At 39.7% G+C, this 18,536-nt stretch overlaps 1 protein-coding gene across 3 annotated transcripts in view; it reads right to left on the bottom strand.

Annotated features, from left to right (window-relative positions):
• RNGTT (RNA guanylyltransferase and 5'-phosphatase) overlaps nucleotides 1-18,536 on the bottom strand; it is a 416,958-nt gene that overhangs the window by 83,994 nt on the left and 314,428 nt on the right. The window contains exon 14 of one of the 3 annotated variants that reach the window (XM_075597840.1): nucleotides 16,540-16,953. The exons of the other annotated variants lie outside the window; for them this stretch is intronic. Within the exon in view, the coding sequence (XP_075453955.1) occupies nucleotides 16,794-16,953 (160 nt within the window). The 3' untranslated portion in view covers nucleotides 16,540-16,793. Of the gene's footprint in view, nucleotides 1-16,539; nucleotides 16,954-18,536 lie in introns of those variants that run through there. 3 annotated transcript variants of the gene reach the window in all.

Raw genomic sequence — 18,536 nt, 5'->3', positions numbered from 1 at the left:
TTGTTTTCATATTGTTCTATAACTTTGCCACTGTACGCACAACTAATTGCTAGAATAAAAACAGATCGATAAAACTGGCACGCACACAAAGTGCCCGACAAATCTCACTGGGTCAAACAGGCTGCTTTTTAAAGGCATAACTTTTCTATGCAAAACCTAACAATGTAAATAGTCAAAGATGGTTCACACTACACGATTTTATGAGCTTAATATAATATTTGTAAATCAGATAAAAGATTGATTTGCCCCTGTCCCATAGAGCTAATACATAAGTGGGAGCTGAATATCTGTAATGTATACATTTAATGCACTTTTAATCCTTCAATCCCTGTTTTTGGGTTTCTTTTTGCACCCCAATCCGACTTTTATTTTTTAATTTTGCAGGATGGGAACCATTAAAGTAACCAAGATCTGAACCAATTTTTTTTTCCAGCTCCGGGCAACTAGTTTTTGAGATGCTTCCAGGTCAAGAAACCAGCGTTTCAGTTGCCACCCTCCCAGAGGAAGCAACGATTTCATTCTCTAGCATTACACAAGCCAATAGGAATCTGTAACGTCAATTGCTGCGCTTTCCTATTGGCCAGTATGACACACAAGATTTAAAACCCAGGAAGTAATGGTTTACTGACAGGTAACCTGGAAATCAGGGGATCCAAGAGGCTGAAAACAAACCAGCTCAGCTCTGGGAACACCTTAGTTTCCACCCAGTAAAAGAATGGGGTTAGGTAGGGAGGATTGCCACTTTAAAATTGCAATACATCACAGGAGAAGAGAGAATTTCTGTTGATATCCCTTAAACAAACCTTTATTATGCTGCGTACATGTATATGCTGCGTAAATGTATAAATATATATATATATATATATATACATTTTAATATTGATATTCAGATTACGTGGGAAAACTCAAGTTTGTGACACAAATACAATAAGTAATTTTGCTTTAAAAGTGTTTATGGTAAAAAGCTGAAAATTATTGAATGCAACCAATGTAATGCAAGAAATATTGACACTAAAAACCCTGCCACTTCTTTCTAATCCATGTTAGGCTCACTATATTTAGACTTCCCTCTAACCATACCTCAAATTTCTCAAACAGTACTCTGCAAATTTACCGTAACTATTTGGCCTATTCAATACACTTCTCCAGAACTAGGAACCACCTACATAGTATACCAAATAAGGGCCATTGGTATGTAATAACAATACCATGCAAAGATGGCAAAAGGGAGCATGGTCACGTCTTAAGTTGACGAACATGCAATGTTGTCCACCTGCTTTTTGAACAGAAAAAAATCTAGGTCTTTTTCAAAGGTCTAAGCTCTGATGCTGTATTATGAAAAAAAAAATTGTTAATGTCACCTTTTAAAAAAAAAAAAAAAATGTATAAGGCATAGTTTTTATACTTCCTCTGTAAAGAAGTCAACACATTCTAGTGTAAGCGAGAAAAAAAAAGAAAAGACATTTGCACATCCCTTTGTGCAGTTACTTCATTATTTTCTCGTTACATTTTTTCACAATGCCGATAGGTGATAATTAACACCTGAGTACTTGTAATGAACATGGCAGTACGTATTAAGTATGTTAATCAATCTGGCACACAAGAGGTTAATGTTAACTTGCAAATTGTCTAAAAAATACAAGAATTGTTTTTATTGCCGGTCACTGACCAGACCTAGTTTTATGTGTTTTATAGGACTGAGGGTATCTGTATAGGTTTGCAAGGGAGAGAGAGGGAGGGACAGAGGGCGGGGGGGGGGGGTAGAATTGAAATGGTATTGCAATTCTTCACCGACAGGGGGAGTAAACGTAAACCTTTTAAACGTACCCTGAAAGTCATTCCTTGGGTGATCTGTGGAAAACCAGGGGTGTGCGGCCAAGACGAAACTCCAAAAGTGGAAGGTTACTACATTTAAAATATCCTATCTGACAGCGATTCACAAAAATAACAAATAGATATTTGTATCAGTTGAGATTGCCCGAATCAAATGATGGCAAACACTTCATGATTAGGAGGTGCAAAGGACAGATCTGTTCTCTTGCAAAAGTAGAAGTAAAAATGTCACATTTCATATTCAGGTACGCGTATTAAGTGCACAGACGCATCAGTGAAGATGTTATTCATCTAAGTATTATACAGTAGAAAGTCAAACTGAAGTTTATTTTCCCGTCAGTCGTAAAACTGTCTTGTGGGCCGATTGATGAAAAGGGGTGGGTTGTGGACACGCCCAAAAGGTAGGTTTCAAAGTGTTTCAATGAACAAGGTTAAAGAACAAACCCTGCACCTGGTATTAGGAATTAGATTTCACACTCCCACCACCACGCTTGACGGTTGGGATGAGTTTCTTCTGTTCAAACGCAGTGTTTGGTTTTCACCAAATATAAAATTACATAGTTACATGGTTACATAGTAGATGAGGTTGAAAAAAGACGTACGTCCATCAAGTTCAACCTATGCTAAATTTAGACAACAGATACTTTATTCTATATCTATACTTACTTACTGATCCAGAGGAAGGCAAACAAAAAAACCCATTAAGGGGAAAAATGAATTCCTTCCTGACTCCAAGAATTGGCAATCGGATTAATCCCTGGATCAACATCCTTCCCATGTATACTTATTTGGTATATCCCTGTATACCTTTCCCATCTAAAAAGATGTCCAACCTTTTTTTGAACAAATCTATTGTATCTGCCATCACAGTCTCCATGGGTAATGAATTCCACATTTTAACTGCCCTTACTGTAAAGAACCCTTTCCTTTGTTGCTGGTGAAATTTCCTTTCCTCCAACCACATAATAACAAACATCTCAATTTATGTCCTTTGTACTGCCCATGGGATGAATAGTTCTTTTGAAAGCTCCTTGTATTGTCCCTGAATATATTTGTATATAGTTATCATATCCCCTCTTAGACGCCTCTTTTCTAATGTAAATAAATCTAATTTAGCTAGCCTCTCCTCATAAGTTAGAATGTCCATCCCCTTTATTCATTTGGTGGCTCTTCTCTGCACTCTCTCTAATTCCATAATGTCTTTTCTTAGGATTGGTGCCCAAAATTGTACTCCATATTCAAGGTGTGGTCTTACTAATGCTTTGTAAAGGGGCATAATTATGTTTACTTCCCTTCCATCCATTGCCTGTTTGATGCAAGATAAGATCTTGTTTGCCTTTGCAGCTACTGCATGACATTGGGCACTATTGCTAAGCCTGCTGTCTACAAGCACTCCTAAATCCTTCTGCATCAAGGATTCCCCCAATATATCTCCATTTAATTTGTAAGTCGCCTTTTTATTCTTGCATCCCAAATGCATAACCTTACATTTATCTGTATTAAACCTCATTTGCCATTTACCTGCCCACGTTTCCAGTCTCTCCAAGTCCTTCTGAAGAGAAATTACATCCTGCTCTGATTCTATTACCTTACACAATTTAGTATCATCAGCAAAGATGGAGACTTTGCTCTCGATCCCAACCTCAAGGTCATTAATAAACAAGTTAAAAAGCAGGAGTCCAAGTACCGATCCTTGAGGTACTCCACTCACGACTTTAGCCCAACCTGAAAAAGTTCCATTTATGACAACCCTCTGTTGTCTGTCCTTTAACCAGTTTTCAATCCAGGTGCATATATTATTACTGAGTCCAATTTTCTTTATTTTGTACACCCACCTCTTGTGTGAAACCGTATCAAAAGCCTTTGCAAAATCTAAGTAGACCACATCAACTGCATTACCCTGGTCTAAATTCCTACTTACCTCCTCAAAGAAACAAATAAGGTTAGTTTGGCAAGATCTATCCTTCATAAATCCATGCTGACTATTACTAATAATTTTGTTTTCCATTAGGTATTCCTGAATATTATCCCGTATTAAACCTTCAAGTAGTTTCCCTACTATTGATGTCAGGCTTACAGGTCTGTAATTCCCCAGGTGTGATCTAGCTCCCTTTTTAAATATAGGCACCACATCTGCTTTACGCCAATCTTGTGGTACTGAGCCTGTGGAAATGGAGTCCTTGAATATTAAATATAATGGTTTTGCTATTACTGAGCTTAACTCCTTGAGAACTCTTGGATGTATGCCATCGGGGCCAGGTGCCTTATTAACTTTAATGTTTTCAAGTCGCTTATGAACTTCTTTCTCAGTTAACCAATTGTTCATTAATATGGAGGTTGTGGCTTCCTCCTGTGGCGCTACTATTGAACTTGATTCTTCCCTGGTAAACACAGAGGCAAAGAATTTGTTTAATACCTCTGCTTTTTCCTTATCTCCAATAATCTGCCTACCCATCTCACACTGAAAGGGTCCTATATTTTCTTTTCTCGTTTTTTTGTTATTAAGGTACTTAAAGAACTTTTTAGGGTTGACCTTACTTTCTAGTGCAATCCTTTTTTCATTATCCATTTTTGCTAATTTAATTGCCCTTTTGCAATTTTTGTTACATTCCTTATAATTCTGATACGATGTCTCTGTCCCTTCTGACTTAAAGAATCTAAACGCCTTCCTCTTCTTGTCCATTTCCTCCCCTACCTGTTTATTTAGCCACATTGGTTTTGACTTATTTCTTTAATACTTATTACCCAAGGGTATACACTGATAAGTGTGCTTTTCTAACAATGTTTTAAAGACTGCCCATTTATCTTCTACATTTTTCCCTGCAAAAACATCATCCCATTGTATTACTACTAGATTAGACCTCAGTTTATTAAAATCTGCCTTTCTAAAGTTTAAAGTCTTTGTTGAACCCAAGTAATCTGTTTTTTGATAATTTATTTCAAATGAGACCATGTTATGATCACTGTTACCCAAATGTTCCAGGACTTGAATATTTGTTATTACTTCTACATTGTTTGATATGACCAAATCCAGAACTGCCCCTCTCCTGGTTGGTTGGTTCCTCAATAATTTGGATCATATAATTATCTTTAAGCACCCAAAACCTGTTTCCTTTTGTTGTAACGCTAATCTCATTGCCCCAGTCTATGTCTGGATAATTAAAATCCCCCATTATGCAAACATGACCTAGTTTTGATGCCTTCTCCATTTGCAAATGTATTTTAGCTTCCTCAATCTCACAGATATTTGGTGGTTTATAGCATATTCCCTCAATCATTTTCTTTATACTTTTACCTCCACTGCTAATTTCTATCCACAAGGTCTCTACATTTTCATCATTCCCTTCATAGACATCATCCCTTATAATAGGTTTTAGATCTGATTTAACATATAGACATACTCCACCTCCCCTTCTATTTGTTCGATCCTTCCGAAAAAGAGAATACTCATGGAGGCCAAAAAGCACCATCTTAGACGAACTTCTGACGGGCAGCAATGTTCTTTTTAGAGAGCAGTGGTTTCCTCCTGGTTATCCTTCCATGAACAGCATTCTTGTTTAGTCTTTTTCTGATAGTTGAGTCATGAACACTCACATTAACCAAGGCGAGAGTGGCCTGCAGATCTTTGGATGTTACTCTGGGTTTCATGTGACTTCTTGGATGAGTTGCCGGTTTGTTCTTGGAGAGATTTTGGTAAGACGACTGCTCCTGGGTAGAGTGACTGTAGTCTTGAACTTTCTCCATTTGTCTAACAGTGGATTGATGGAGCCCCAAATCCTTGGAAATGGGTTTGTAACCCTTTCTAAACTTATGAGCATCAATAACTGCTTTTCTCAGTTCCTCAAGAGATTTCTTTTCATCGTAGCATGACGTGTTTCCACACACCTGTATGGTGGTGAAGACCAAACTCACAAAGTTTTTGATCTTTATTTAGGGTGGGCCCTAGAAAACTCAACCCTGAAGAACTACCTAATTATTTAAACACCCAATTCTAATTATCCCCTTTAATTTAGCTAATAAAACCAAGGTTTCACTTATTTTTCCACAAACCTTGACACTCTTAATCAGTAATAGTTTGTCTAATTCATACATCATTTTGTTTCAAAAGACATGGAATTGGTTAATATAAACTCTTTTTGAAATTTAAGAACATTTATTTGATTCAAGCAGGTTATCATGGAAAAACTATGACATTTCTGTCATTATCATTGGGGTTCACAAACTTGTTGTCGCCACTGTATATATGTCACGTGCTCACAGAGGTGTGACATTCATGACAAATGTGACGGACTTAGGGGAGATATTATTAATTTGAGGCACCATGCGGGGAGAAGAACATGATACCATGTCTAACACTGACTTGCTAATGGAACCATGACAAGTTGTACATTGGTAATGTCACTGCTTTTGAACAGGTGAAGTTGGTTGAAACTCTACTATCCGCTCCTAGTAACCTTGAGCAAATCACTGTGTGTATGTATTTCAGGCACCAAAAGTGCTTGGAAAACTATGTACAGTATGGTGTACAATTTCCAGCTATGTAGAAACATTATTATCAACCTACTTACCAAAAATAAGCCTTGGTGCCATTTGAATGTTTCTCCTATGCTTCTGGATTATACCAAGTCAGTGGCCTTCCATTTTGGTGAAACATCCATTCATAAATTCAGTTATCGATTTAGGTCTTAAGAGTTTGCTCTCTAAACATTACTTTTAAGGCCTTATATGCTCTGGAGGGGTCATTCAAGTCCATGGCAGTTTTCGTCCGATTGTGGTGCGATCATCATCAGCTTCAGACCATATTCATTAAGGCTCTTAGGCACAAATTCAAATGTTGGTACGAGTTAGCGGCCCTTGAATCTGCCTATTCAAAGCAATGGGAGGTTGTAAATGCTGGATCTGGTGCGCGAACCCATAATTGAGCTTGATTAATCTACTCCTTGGAGAAATAACTTCTAAGGATTAGCATGTGGCGAGTGAATACACCTGTGAATGCATTCAGACCTTTCAGATAGATGCTTGCCTCCTTCGTTTGGCCTCAGAGAGATCAATCCACCAGGTTTTCCATTTCTACAGTATATTGTGTGCTGGATGATATGCAAAACAGCAATTAGTGTAATGTTTAATTACAGATTCTATTAGCTAAAGGTGGATTAAAAGTGAATAAATCATGTCATACATTTTAAAATCCAGTTATAGCTACTGTAGTCTTTTAAGTAAATCTGATTGAGCATTACATTATCTGATTTGCACAAAATAATACATTGTAACCCTTAAAACCAAATGGCACTGAAGATGATCATTCCAAAAAAAGTAGTACTGACAAGCACTCTGAAAAATAAGATTTACTGGCAAACAACAACCAGGGGGGAATGATCTGGCTGAAGGGTTAATGCATTCACAACAATAACGTATTAGGAATCATACTTTCTGTTTCTGCAATAATAGCACAAACCCAGATTAGGGTGTTGAAGTCTCTAAAGCAATCCAGGATATTGATCCTAGTGACTACCAGAGTTACTAATCATAGACTACTTGTTTGTTTACTAGTTATCGTCCAGAATAAGCGAATACCATATATGGGTAAAACGACAACAGAAATAGAGACAAACGTGTTATTGTCAATTTACAAAATCTGATATACAGGTAAACACAAAAAAACTCTGTCATATCTTATCACTGCTGCAGAGGCCATATTACTTTTAAACGATCCAATAAGTTATTTCTAAATATTAAAGTTCACAGAATTATCAATACATTCATTACATACATAGTTCCTGAATTACAATACGCTCTACAATTATACTTCAGATACACACACAAAACCACCTCTGCAATGGATTACAGGGAGCACTATACGGATACAATGTTCTTCAACACAGCACCCATAAACGAGCGCGCGCTAAAAAGCACGTTATGCAATTACATCTGGGCTCATTGGGGCCAGGGGAGAAAAAACCTTGTGTATTTAAGTGCAATAAATGAAGCTTCTAATAGAAAGTGTAGCGAAATGTTAAATGTTTACTTGAAATGGAAACTAATTAAGCAGGAAACAATGTGAAAGCATATAACAGTCAGCATGTCCAATATACACCAACATCTCATGTTTACTTTACGTCAGGTTGGCAAACCATTCACAATTTTATAATTGCTCACGAAACTGTTAAAACACTCACAACAACAGTTTAAAGCACTTACAAAACTTTCTTTATTTTTTTTTTTATCATCAGGAGTCTAACGCTTTCTTCCACAATAGGGTGTCTTTATAAAGTGCTTCAGGCAAGGACAAGAGAAATGGTCTATGACCAAGGTATTTTAGCACATAAAAAAAAGAAAGTCAGTAGTAACTTACAGTAATAACTGTAAAAACAAGAGGTATAATGAAACATTATTATGGTTTATAGCTTGCATGGAGTGTTACGAGAAACAAAGATATATATTACAAAGATACAAACTATTCAACTTAATGATACATTTTTAGACTTAGTTTTAACATATTCAACAGGCAAAATACTTTAAAATAAATCTCAGCTAGAACTCTTCCTTCTTGCCACATTTTATTGTGAAAGCTTCCAGGCATATTTTTAGGAGAAACGATGACAGGTAATATCAGTCATATCGCCTAATAATGGAAACCATTATACACACACGCACACACACGCACGCACGCACATGCACGCACACACACACACACACACACACGTACATACGTCTAGAGGAATAGCGGGCAATAGAAACTTCTAATTGGTATAAAAAGAATGGGTTCAAATTGTGCACCCACAATTGATAAGTGTCCAATGGTAAAGTAAAGTATGGGGTCTGTCTGTTCTATCAGTGCAGCACTCTATTTGCACTGGTTCTCTACTCTCACGAGGGGTCCTAGCTGGCGTGTCAGCGTCAGGCAGCAGCTCCCGTCCGGTTTCTGGAGTCTTGGGATGATGACATCACTACCCCCTCCCCCTCCCCTCAATATGACACTCTCCCCCTCCCCTAAATCACACCCTCTCCCCCTCCTCTCAATATGACTCTCTCCCCCTCCCCTCAATATGACACTCTCCCCCTCCCCTCAATATGACACACTCTCCCCCTCCCCTCAATATGACACTCTTCCCCTCCCCTCAATATGGCACTCTCTCCCCCTCCCCTCAATATGACACTCTCTCTCCCTCCCCTCAATATGACACTCTCTCTCCCTCCCCTCAATATGACACACTCTCTCTCTCCCTCCCCTCAATATGACACTCTCTCTCTCCCTCCCCTCAATATGACACTCTCTCCCTCTCCTCAATATGACACACTCCCCCTCCCCTCAATATGACACTCTCCCCCTCCCCTCAATATGACACACTCTCCTCAATATGACACTCTCTCTCTCCCTCCCCTCAATATGACACTCTCTCTCTCTCCCTCCCCTCAATATGACACTCTCTCTCCCCTCAATATGACACTCTCTCTCTCCCCTCAATATGACACTCTCTCTCTCCCTCCCCTCAATATGACACTCTCTCCCCCTCCTCTCAATATGACACTCTCTCTCTCTCTCTCCCTCCCCTCAATATGACACTCTCTCTCTCCCTCCCCTCAATATGACACTCTCTCTCTCCCTCCCCTCAATATGACACTCTCTCCCCCTCCTCTCAATATGACACTCTCTCTCCCCCTCCTCTCAATATGACACTCTCTCTCCCCCTCCCCTCAATATGACTCTCTCTCCTCAATATGACACTCTCTCTCTCCCTCTCTTCAATATGACACTCTCCCCCTCCCCTAAATGACACTCTCTCCCCCTCCTCTCAAAATGACACTCTTTCCCTCTCTCCTCAATATGACTCTCTCCCCCCCTGCAACTCACATCACTTCCCCCCCTGCACCTCACATCACTTCCCCCCCCTGCACCTCACATGTCAGCAGCCCCCCCCCTCACATGCCAGCAGCCCACCCACCCCTCACATGCCAGCAGCCCACCCACCCCTCACATGCCAGCAGCCCACCCACCCCTCACATGTCAGCAGCCCACCCCCCCTCACATGTCAGCAGCCCACCCCCCCTCACATGTCAGCAGCCCACCCCCCCCTCACATGTCAGCAGCCCACCCCCCCTCACATGTCAGCAGCCCACCCCCCTCACATGTCAGCAGCCCACCCCCCTCACATGTCAACAGCCCACCCCCCTCACATGTCAGCAGCCCACCCCCCTCCCATGTCAGCAGCCCACCCCCCCTCACATATCAGCAGCCCACCCCCCTCACATGTCAGCAGCCCACCCCCCCTCACATGTCAGCAGCCCACTACCCCTCACATGTCAGCACCCCCCCTCACATGTCAGCAGCCCACCCCCCACCTCTGCACCAGCTCGTTTTTCACACACCCCCACCAGCCCATTTTTCACACCCCCCCACCTCTGCACCAGCCCGTTTTTCACACACCCCCACCTCTGCACCAGCCCGTTTTTCACACCCACCCCCCACCAGCCCGTTTTTTTCTCTCTCTCTCACACACACACACCTCTACCTCTTTTAGATCAGCACATCCTCTCTCCCCGGTACTAAGCCCCGCCCCCGGCATGCTCTGACCTCCCCGGCATCCTCCTCATGCTGCTTCTGCCCCCGCGCACTGCAAAACCCGGGGGCGGTGGAGGAGGGGAGGGGGATGAATCGCCGCCATTTTTTTAAACTTTTAAAATATATATATATATTTTTATTTTATTTATTTAATTAATTAACTGGCGCCCGGCCGAAGTCACTGCGGGCCACACAGAGAGGCCAGGCGGGCCGCATGTTGTGCAGCCCTGTCTTAGGGCTTTGCATTGCTCATTTTCAAGGAGCATTGATTATCTAACAGAATAAAAATGGAATAACTCTGATTTTTACACATCTTAAATCCACATTTGGTATATTCTCCTTTCAATTGCTTCATTTACATTCTATAAAAATACCCGGTAAAATAACAAACACTACTTCATGGTCCACATGGAGTGGGCTACAATATAATTATTATTAAGGGAGAACTTCATTCCAGACTCGGGGGGCCAAAAGCAACGAAATGGGAAGTTAGACAAAGGCCATTTTGCCGCGACCAAATTGCCACGGCGCACCGCTGCCAGGACAACTCACCTCCGATCACCGCGTTGCTTTCCGTTATTTTTAGAAGTCCACGGAGGATCTCCCCAGCAGCAGGGCACATTTCCCCAGCCGTGGCTGCTCCACCAGCATGTGTGAAGGCCGTGCATGGGCCTAGCCAGGACACATTTTTCGGCGGCTGGGAAAATGTGCCCGGTGGCTGGCGAGGTCCTCCGAGGATGATTAAAAACGGCAAATGTCGAAGGCGGTGAGGTGACCATTGGGGCGAGGTTACCGGAGCCGAGTTATCCTGGTAGCGGTGGTGCGCCAGTGGCCATTTGGTCGCGGCCAAATGTCCTAAACCGCATAAACAGAATAGCTATAAAGGAGCTTTATGGCTTACCACTGATGGGCAAATGTATCAAAGTTAGGCCTGCGAACCTTCTTACAAACTTCCCTATTTCTTCAAAACCCCACAAATGTCCGTTCAAACCTTTTCTTATTTTGCTTTCACTTAGTCAAATTTGTGAATAAGGTCATAGGGGTCCATATTAAAATGGATTAGAAGTAAACAGTGTCACACTGTGCTCATTTGCATGTCATTACCCAGAATCCCAGGCTGCAATGGAAGTATTGTCTGCTAACAGATAATGGGGAAAGACAGGGTAGCAGACCTGTCTGAGACATGCAAATGCTCCACAAGTGATATTTTTATTTACTGTACAGTTCTGTACTGTAGAGGGTTTTTGTCACTTTGTTTTTTTACCCACCATAACTTTTTAAATGTCTGGTTAAACCCACGTACTAGCTTCACGTTGCATAGCCAGCAACCTACCTCGCACTGATGAAATCCAAAAGATTGAAACCGCTATCTGTGAGTAGGGTTACTGGCTATGCACTTTTTTAACCGAGGTTGTGCTGGAAAGCTGTGTAATACAGTAGGCATAAGCTCATAGGCACCCATGTTAAAACGGATAAACGCGGGTTCATCTCTGGAGACCATCCCTGCCTCGTACGTATTTAAACTAAAAAGGGGGGCCAATGGAAACTTCTCCTTTACCCAGGGCGAGGATACTCCAGGGCGAGGGTTCGCTGATGTTAGTGGGTTACATCAGTGGGAAGTTTTCGTTTTTTTAGTTTGAGCGTATTTGCCATTTTTAAATTTAATATCTCAAAAAAATATTTTTTTTTTCAATACTGTACTCAAGCCCTTGCCATTTTTGTCAAGTTTTTCAGTTCATTGCATTAAAACAAGGTCAAATGATCGATGCACAAGATAATATTCATATCGCTCATGTGACTTGCATATTTTTATTTTTTCTGCTGTTTTTCTTTACTGACAGTGCTGTAATTGTAAAGAAAAAAAACGTTTTCGGCCAAAGGACGGGAAATAATTGGGGCCTTGTTCAAACACCAATAATGCAATTCACTTCAATTTTAGTGACTCTTTACAGCTGTCATGTACGACACACCTGTGTCATGAGCATGTGACCTGCATACGGGACCAGGGTTAATACACAGCTTTCAAGCTGGCTCATTTTTCACCTTTGCAAAGGTCCCTAATGAACAATATCTCCCCCAATCCATCTTAATATACCATCTGTCACGAACAGCGCACAAGTGAGCACGTGACTTCGATATGCAACCAGGGTTAATAAACACGGCTACGCTAGTCAGCTCACCTTTCTCCTGTGCAAGGCACTTTCAATTAGTTAATATTAACCCCTTACTCAATTGCAATCATATCTATAGGATGTCACTTCCAATCATGCAAAATATGTAAATTAATATATCTGCCAGGGTCTCAGGTACCTGTTTATTAAAGAAAAAAAACTATGCACTTCACACGAACAAATATTTGTCGCAAAATGTGTCCGAAAATGTAAATTACTCTACAGAAATTGCAACTGTTCATTCAGAGCCCCAAAGCATTACTTATTAAATAATTAACATATATAAAAATACAGTGCTTCAGATTACAGAAAAAGATAATTACAAGAACATACAATTACAGTCGATGCATAACAGTTTCTTAATATAACAGGAAAAAAATATAAAACTGAAATCCTTATATAGTACGTTACCATAAATGTCATAGGTTTCCCCCCAGAGGTCACAGGTGTAGAAATATGAAAATTCATGTGTTTGATCCTAAACATATCTGTTGAATTCTGATTTCATAATACCTTGCTAAGATTTATGTATTATTTATTTCCTGTTGAAACCACATAAGTCCACCTGTCGTAAATCAGCTGTAGGTTTAAACCCTGCTCTAACAAACGTTTCAAATCTTGACAATATATAACCGCTTATAACTTAATTTCCCCAATACTTAGACAGATGTGAGTAATATCAATAGATTCAGGTGATTATTACGGATATAACCAGTCTAATTTTGACTACATTTGAGTGACAAATGGATGTCTGTCCTTGGAATCTTACTCATGTTGTGTGTGGTTTCATTGCATGCATGTTTTTGCAATGATTACAGATATCTGAACATTATACTCTAGCGTAGAGGTAATCACTGGATATCCACATTTTTTATAAATTCCAAACAAAACAAAATTCCCTCTGGTTGAATACTTTCTAAGCCACGCCCCCGGAACCTTGCAGAACCCTCCAGAGAATGATTTGAAAGCACATCTAAAGGATCCTGTTTATAAAGATGTCGAGAGCCATATTTTAATCCCATCCCTAACAAAACAACTGCCCTTATCTCATCAGGCTCATACAGTACAACAACCTTTGTACTTTTAGTGGGCCATACATGATAACCTACCAATTAAGTCCTCTTTGAAGCTCTGGACAGACCCAGGAAGTCTTGAACTGTCATAAACCCAATATATTGTGTATAAAAAAAAAACCAATAACCACATTAACCCATGAAGCACCAGATTGATTAAAATACATACTATTCCCCACCATTTTGATTACAACGGTCCTTTATTTGAGGCGGCGCCACAATTTCTTCCTGTAGGTGGTACTGTATATATGACCAGTACATATTTCCGTGTATGGTAACATTTCACTGAGTGGGTATATACAAATTGCTTTTGAGAAATAATAAAAAGCCATTTCTTTATTTCAAAGTCACTGCAAATGCTGAAAAATACATAAAAAATATCTGATGGCCTTATATAGTGCTTCAGATATTTTAATTTACGAATGAATTCCTTTCAGAGCAATCCAAAAAAATGTAAGGGTTCTCACAAAGAAACAGTGCTACGTGTAATTAAATTGTCTGTGTCAAGCTATCGCTAAGCCATTTCATTGCCATCTATTTTTTTCAAGTGGTATCTAATCTGCCATCAGTAACAAGTGAAAACCAGTGAGGCATACATCAGGCAAAATAAATTAATTTAACATAGATTAAGATATGCCGATTACATTCTATTATGAATGCCTGATACAAACCAAATAGGAAGCACGGCATGCTTTGTTTATTCTACATACCCGGCAATGTGTTGAAATGGAACTTAAATGATGATCTATGGAAAGCTTCTATGTACACTGCAAATTGCTGAATCTGCGAGAATTTGTTAACTTCTGGAGGTCGCCATGGATTCAACTATGATTAATAAGTCGTCGTCCCCCCCTCTCTTTATTTTTTTTTTTTTTTTTTACAAGTGTTTGAAATAATTACTTGCTCAAGAATGTTAAAATATGTACTTCTATTCTTATATCACATAATTCCTATGGTGACAACTGTTAAACTCTGTCACAAGTGTCTGAAATACAATGATTTGCAATGTTGCTGGTACTTATAGCAATTTAGGAGTTAAAAGATTTCTTAAATGGCAGCAACCATTTTTTTTCATGTATGTCAGAGCTACTTGTATCATAGTGTGATGTCACTGTGTGATCAGGAAGTTCTGGTGCAGCCTGAATCCCATCTCCTCATAACTTTATTGGTTGTCTGATAAGAACAGTGGGAATAAGGGTAATGAAAACACAATCCACTAACACTTCCTCATACAGAGAGGGTCCTTAGAAATTCAACTGGCGAACTAAGTGGGATTGCACATCCAAACGGGGCTCAAGGACATAAGACACCACCATGCAAATCTCTGCACAAAAAATCATCTAAACCTGTTCAACATTAAGATAGCAAACACTACGGCTGTATAAACAGAGATAGGTAAAACAAACATTTCTGGCATATGGATACTCTACAGAACGTGGAGGGTGTATATTTATCATTTATTTCAACTTTTTTTTAACACGCTGCCCAACAAGAAGCTCAGTACTATAGCGCGTGTAGGAGCTTAGGGAGCACACCCATCGGGGCAGGAATACCAGCGGCCGCAGGAAAGCGAACTGCCAGGGCATTAGGATCTGTTTGGCAGGCTTTGTTTAAAAAGGAAGGTTTTTAATTCCTTTCTGATTTCTTAAACCAGCAGGGAGCTTATTCCATAGTCTTCGGGCCGTTTTTGTGAAAGCGCTCCCACCAGCTTTATTGACCTTAAACCGAGACCCAATCAGTTGAGGGGCGATGGCAGATCTGAGAGCCCGATTAGGGGGGGGTCTGATCAGACAGCTCTGGAGGTAAGGGGGGGGGGGGGGGGCAAGTCCATGAGTAGCTTTAAAGGCAAGGGTCGGGATCTTAAAATGAACCCTTTGCTCTACCGGGAGACCGCCTTGAGAAATATATTGTGTTTATATAGTCATACATTGTATGCAGCGCATTACAAAATTACAATACAGGGAACAAAGAAAAAACTATGGGGATTAAAGATAGTTCTATTTCCGACAAGAAAAATTAGCTATAAAGAGCTACTTGTGTACAGAAACACTCGGCACCAGTAAACAAAGAATCATGTTTATTTTCAAGCAAATTAAAATTCCCCCCACTTACACAGAAATTCCCTTCACATTCTTAACTTGGACAGATTAAAATTGATTGGTATTCTTTAATTAGGGATTTGAGCAATATTGTCAATGCAGATGCACCAATGTAAAAACACAGCACTTCTTGCATTTCAGCTGCTAGCATGCTGTATTGAAATCATTGTTGCTTTAATATGTCAACCAGAATGATGGATATTATTTTTTATTCAAATTAGCCTCTATCGAAGTGATCTATTTTAAAAAGCAATGCAGTGCACAATCAAGACCTTTGTCACATTTGTCATTATGATGAACAAGAATGACTCTGGCACCCGAGTCATCTTTAAACAAGCTACCTAAATTACCCTCTGATAACATGCCTGAATACATTTATTAACATATGCACTAAATCCATCAAACTGGATAGCAGAAACGGAGCAAGAATAGGTGAACATACAGTATACATTTGTAAATGTGATCTCAAGTAGGTAACAACACGTACTGTATACTGCAAGTTACAGTACTTACGCAGTGAAAGAATGAAACAGTGAAGAGATTAAAAGCTCAGCCTATTGAAAACTGTGGCAATAATGTGCCAATAATGAACTCATAAACCAGCTATAGTCAAACAGCTATACATACACACACAGTGGTCGACAAATCACCAAAAAATCTACTCGCCGAACAAAAAAATCTACTCGCCACCTAGTACCACACGTGTGCTGCTTGGGCCAATAGGAGCTCGCCACGATGTTAAATCCACTCGCCCGGGGCGAGCAAATGTATAGGTTTGTCGAACACTGTATATATATATATACACACACACACACACATACACACACACCAACAACAACAAAAATACACACGACTGCAGTAGTAGGCACTCATCAAGTATATACAAACAGAATTGAAGTCCCTTATCTTGTTATGTGTGTCACATGGACAGCCGTAGTCTACCTACTGTATACAAAGAAAAATAAAATATACGTACGTACCACTTCTCTTCAGTTAAAAACAAATATTTTCTTCATGCAATACAAACTAGCGTTCTTAGTGGGCAACCCTATTCATATTAAAGTAATAATACAAACATGTAAGCAACAGCCAATAGTACACTAAAAAGTCCACAATCCGAACCGGAATAACACTGTACATCAAAAGTCTCAAGGTTTTCAGATGCTGCTTCTATGTAGTGAGGGGTTCTTCCTTCCACCTCCATGAATTGAAAATAGCTGCAACGATAAGAAGAGCAAACACGGCGTTTTATGGTGATGTACGTTTTAATAAATGTAAAACCATATGCAAAATCTCCACACTAGACAACCACACAAACCAGCGTCTTTGTAAGTAGTGTATGCACAAAGTAGAGATAACCTGGCTCCTCAGTATCTCCGTGTCCGATCGTGGTCAGCTCACCCTCCATCAATGGCTTGCCTTACTATCACTATTTGACATGGTCATTAGTTTTTGTCCACGCTGTTATGTATTTTTAGTGAATCTAATTGTTTTATGTTTTTAGATGTATCAATGTTGTTATTAGCAATTGTAGTTTGAGTAGAGTATTGCTACTTAAAGCAGAAATACTACATTCCCCCCTTTTTCTATGTAAAGCATATGACCCTGTATAATTCTACAGCCTTAATTAAGTTGGCAATCGTGTGGTGCTCCTGTTATAAATCTGTAAAGATCCTAAATTTGTGCGTTATGAAATGGCTGCAGCTGATATGTAACATTATATTACTAAGTGTAACATATTATTGTTACAGCTTTCAGAGTAATAGACAGTCTGCTGTTTGGAAAACAACAGATCTGTTTGTGATACTTTGTTGACAAAGGGCAGAGCTAAAAAATGCTTGCATCAGAGCCTGTTTCAAAAGAGGAAGTGGATATTACTTTCTAAATGGTTGCTGAAGCAACCAAAGGATGAGTTTTAAAAAAAAAAATGCAGACAGTATTATCTAATACTATAGAACTGATATATTAAAAAAACCAAAAAACACGTTTTGCTGTTTTAAGATTGTGGTTATCTTGAGTGGAGCTATATAGGGAGTTCCAGTACAGGTTTAAATACTGTATGCCCATTAAAGATTAAGACAATCTATACCTGGGACGGACCAATACCACCACTAGACTACCCCTGACAAAGCAGATGAACGATTTGCGAAACATGCATTGGGTTATTGGTCAACTGGAGCATCTGTAGCCTGTATGATGTCACCAAGACATTCTACTCAGAAGATCTGAGGCTGAGCTTCATGTAGAGGCAAGCCACTGATCAATGGTGGGCTGAACACTATCGGGAGGCGGAGGGACCGAGGAGCCAGGTTCTCTCTACTTTCTAAGTATGCACAAAGATGCTGGTTTGTGAGTGTCCAGTGTGGAGATTTTGCATATGGTTTTAAATTTATTAAAACGTACTTCACCACAAGAGGTCTTGTTTGCGCTTCTTATCGTTGCAGATACACACACCAATTTTTTTTATGTTTTATCTTTGAAATACATTAATATATATGTTTTTTCATTTATTATATATAATTAAAATTCATCCAATATCCTGATGGATGAGATATATATATATATATCTCATCCATCAGTGTAACACTTTCAGAAAATCAATTGACAAAAACAAAACACCTCTTGTAAATATTTAGCAAAACTTTCAGATGCCCATTACCTTGCTGTTTGATTAGTATCATATTTGATTGATCATGTAATTTACAACATTGGAAGGTTGAACTACATTGCGTTTCATCATTAACCCCCAGAGCTCACCATGACATAGCGGCAATATCATAAGAGTTGGCACCCTGGTGTC

The sequence above is a fragment of the Ascaphus truei genome, chromosome 4 (genome assembly GCF_040206685.1).
Source record: "Ascaphus truei isolate aAscTru1 chromosome 4, aAscTru1.hap1, whole genome shotgun sequence".
In the NCBI taxonomy this organism is placed as follows: domain Eukaryota; kingdom Metazoa; phylum Chordata; class Amphibia; order Anura; family Ascaphidae; genus Ascaphus; species Ascaphus truei.
This window is presented reverse-complemented; position numbering and strand designations above follow the sequence as displayed.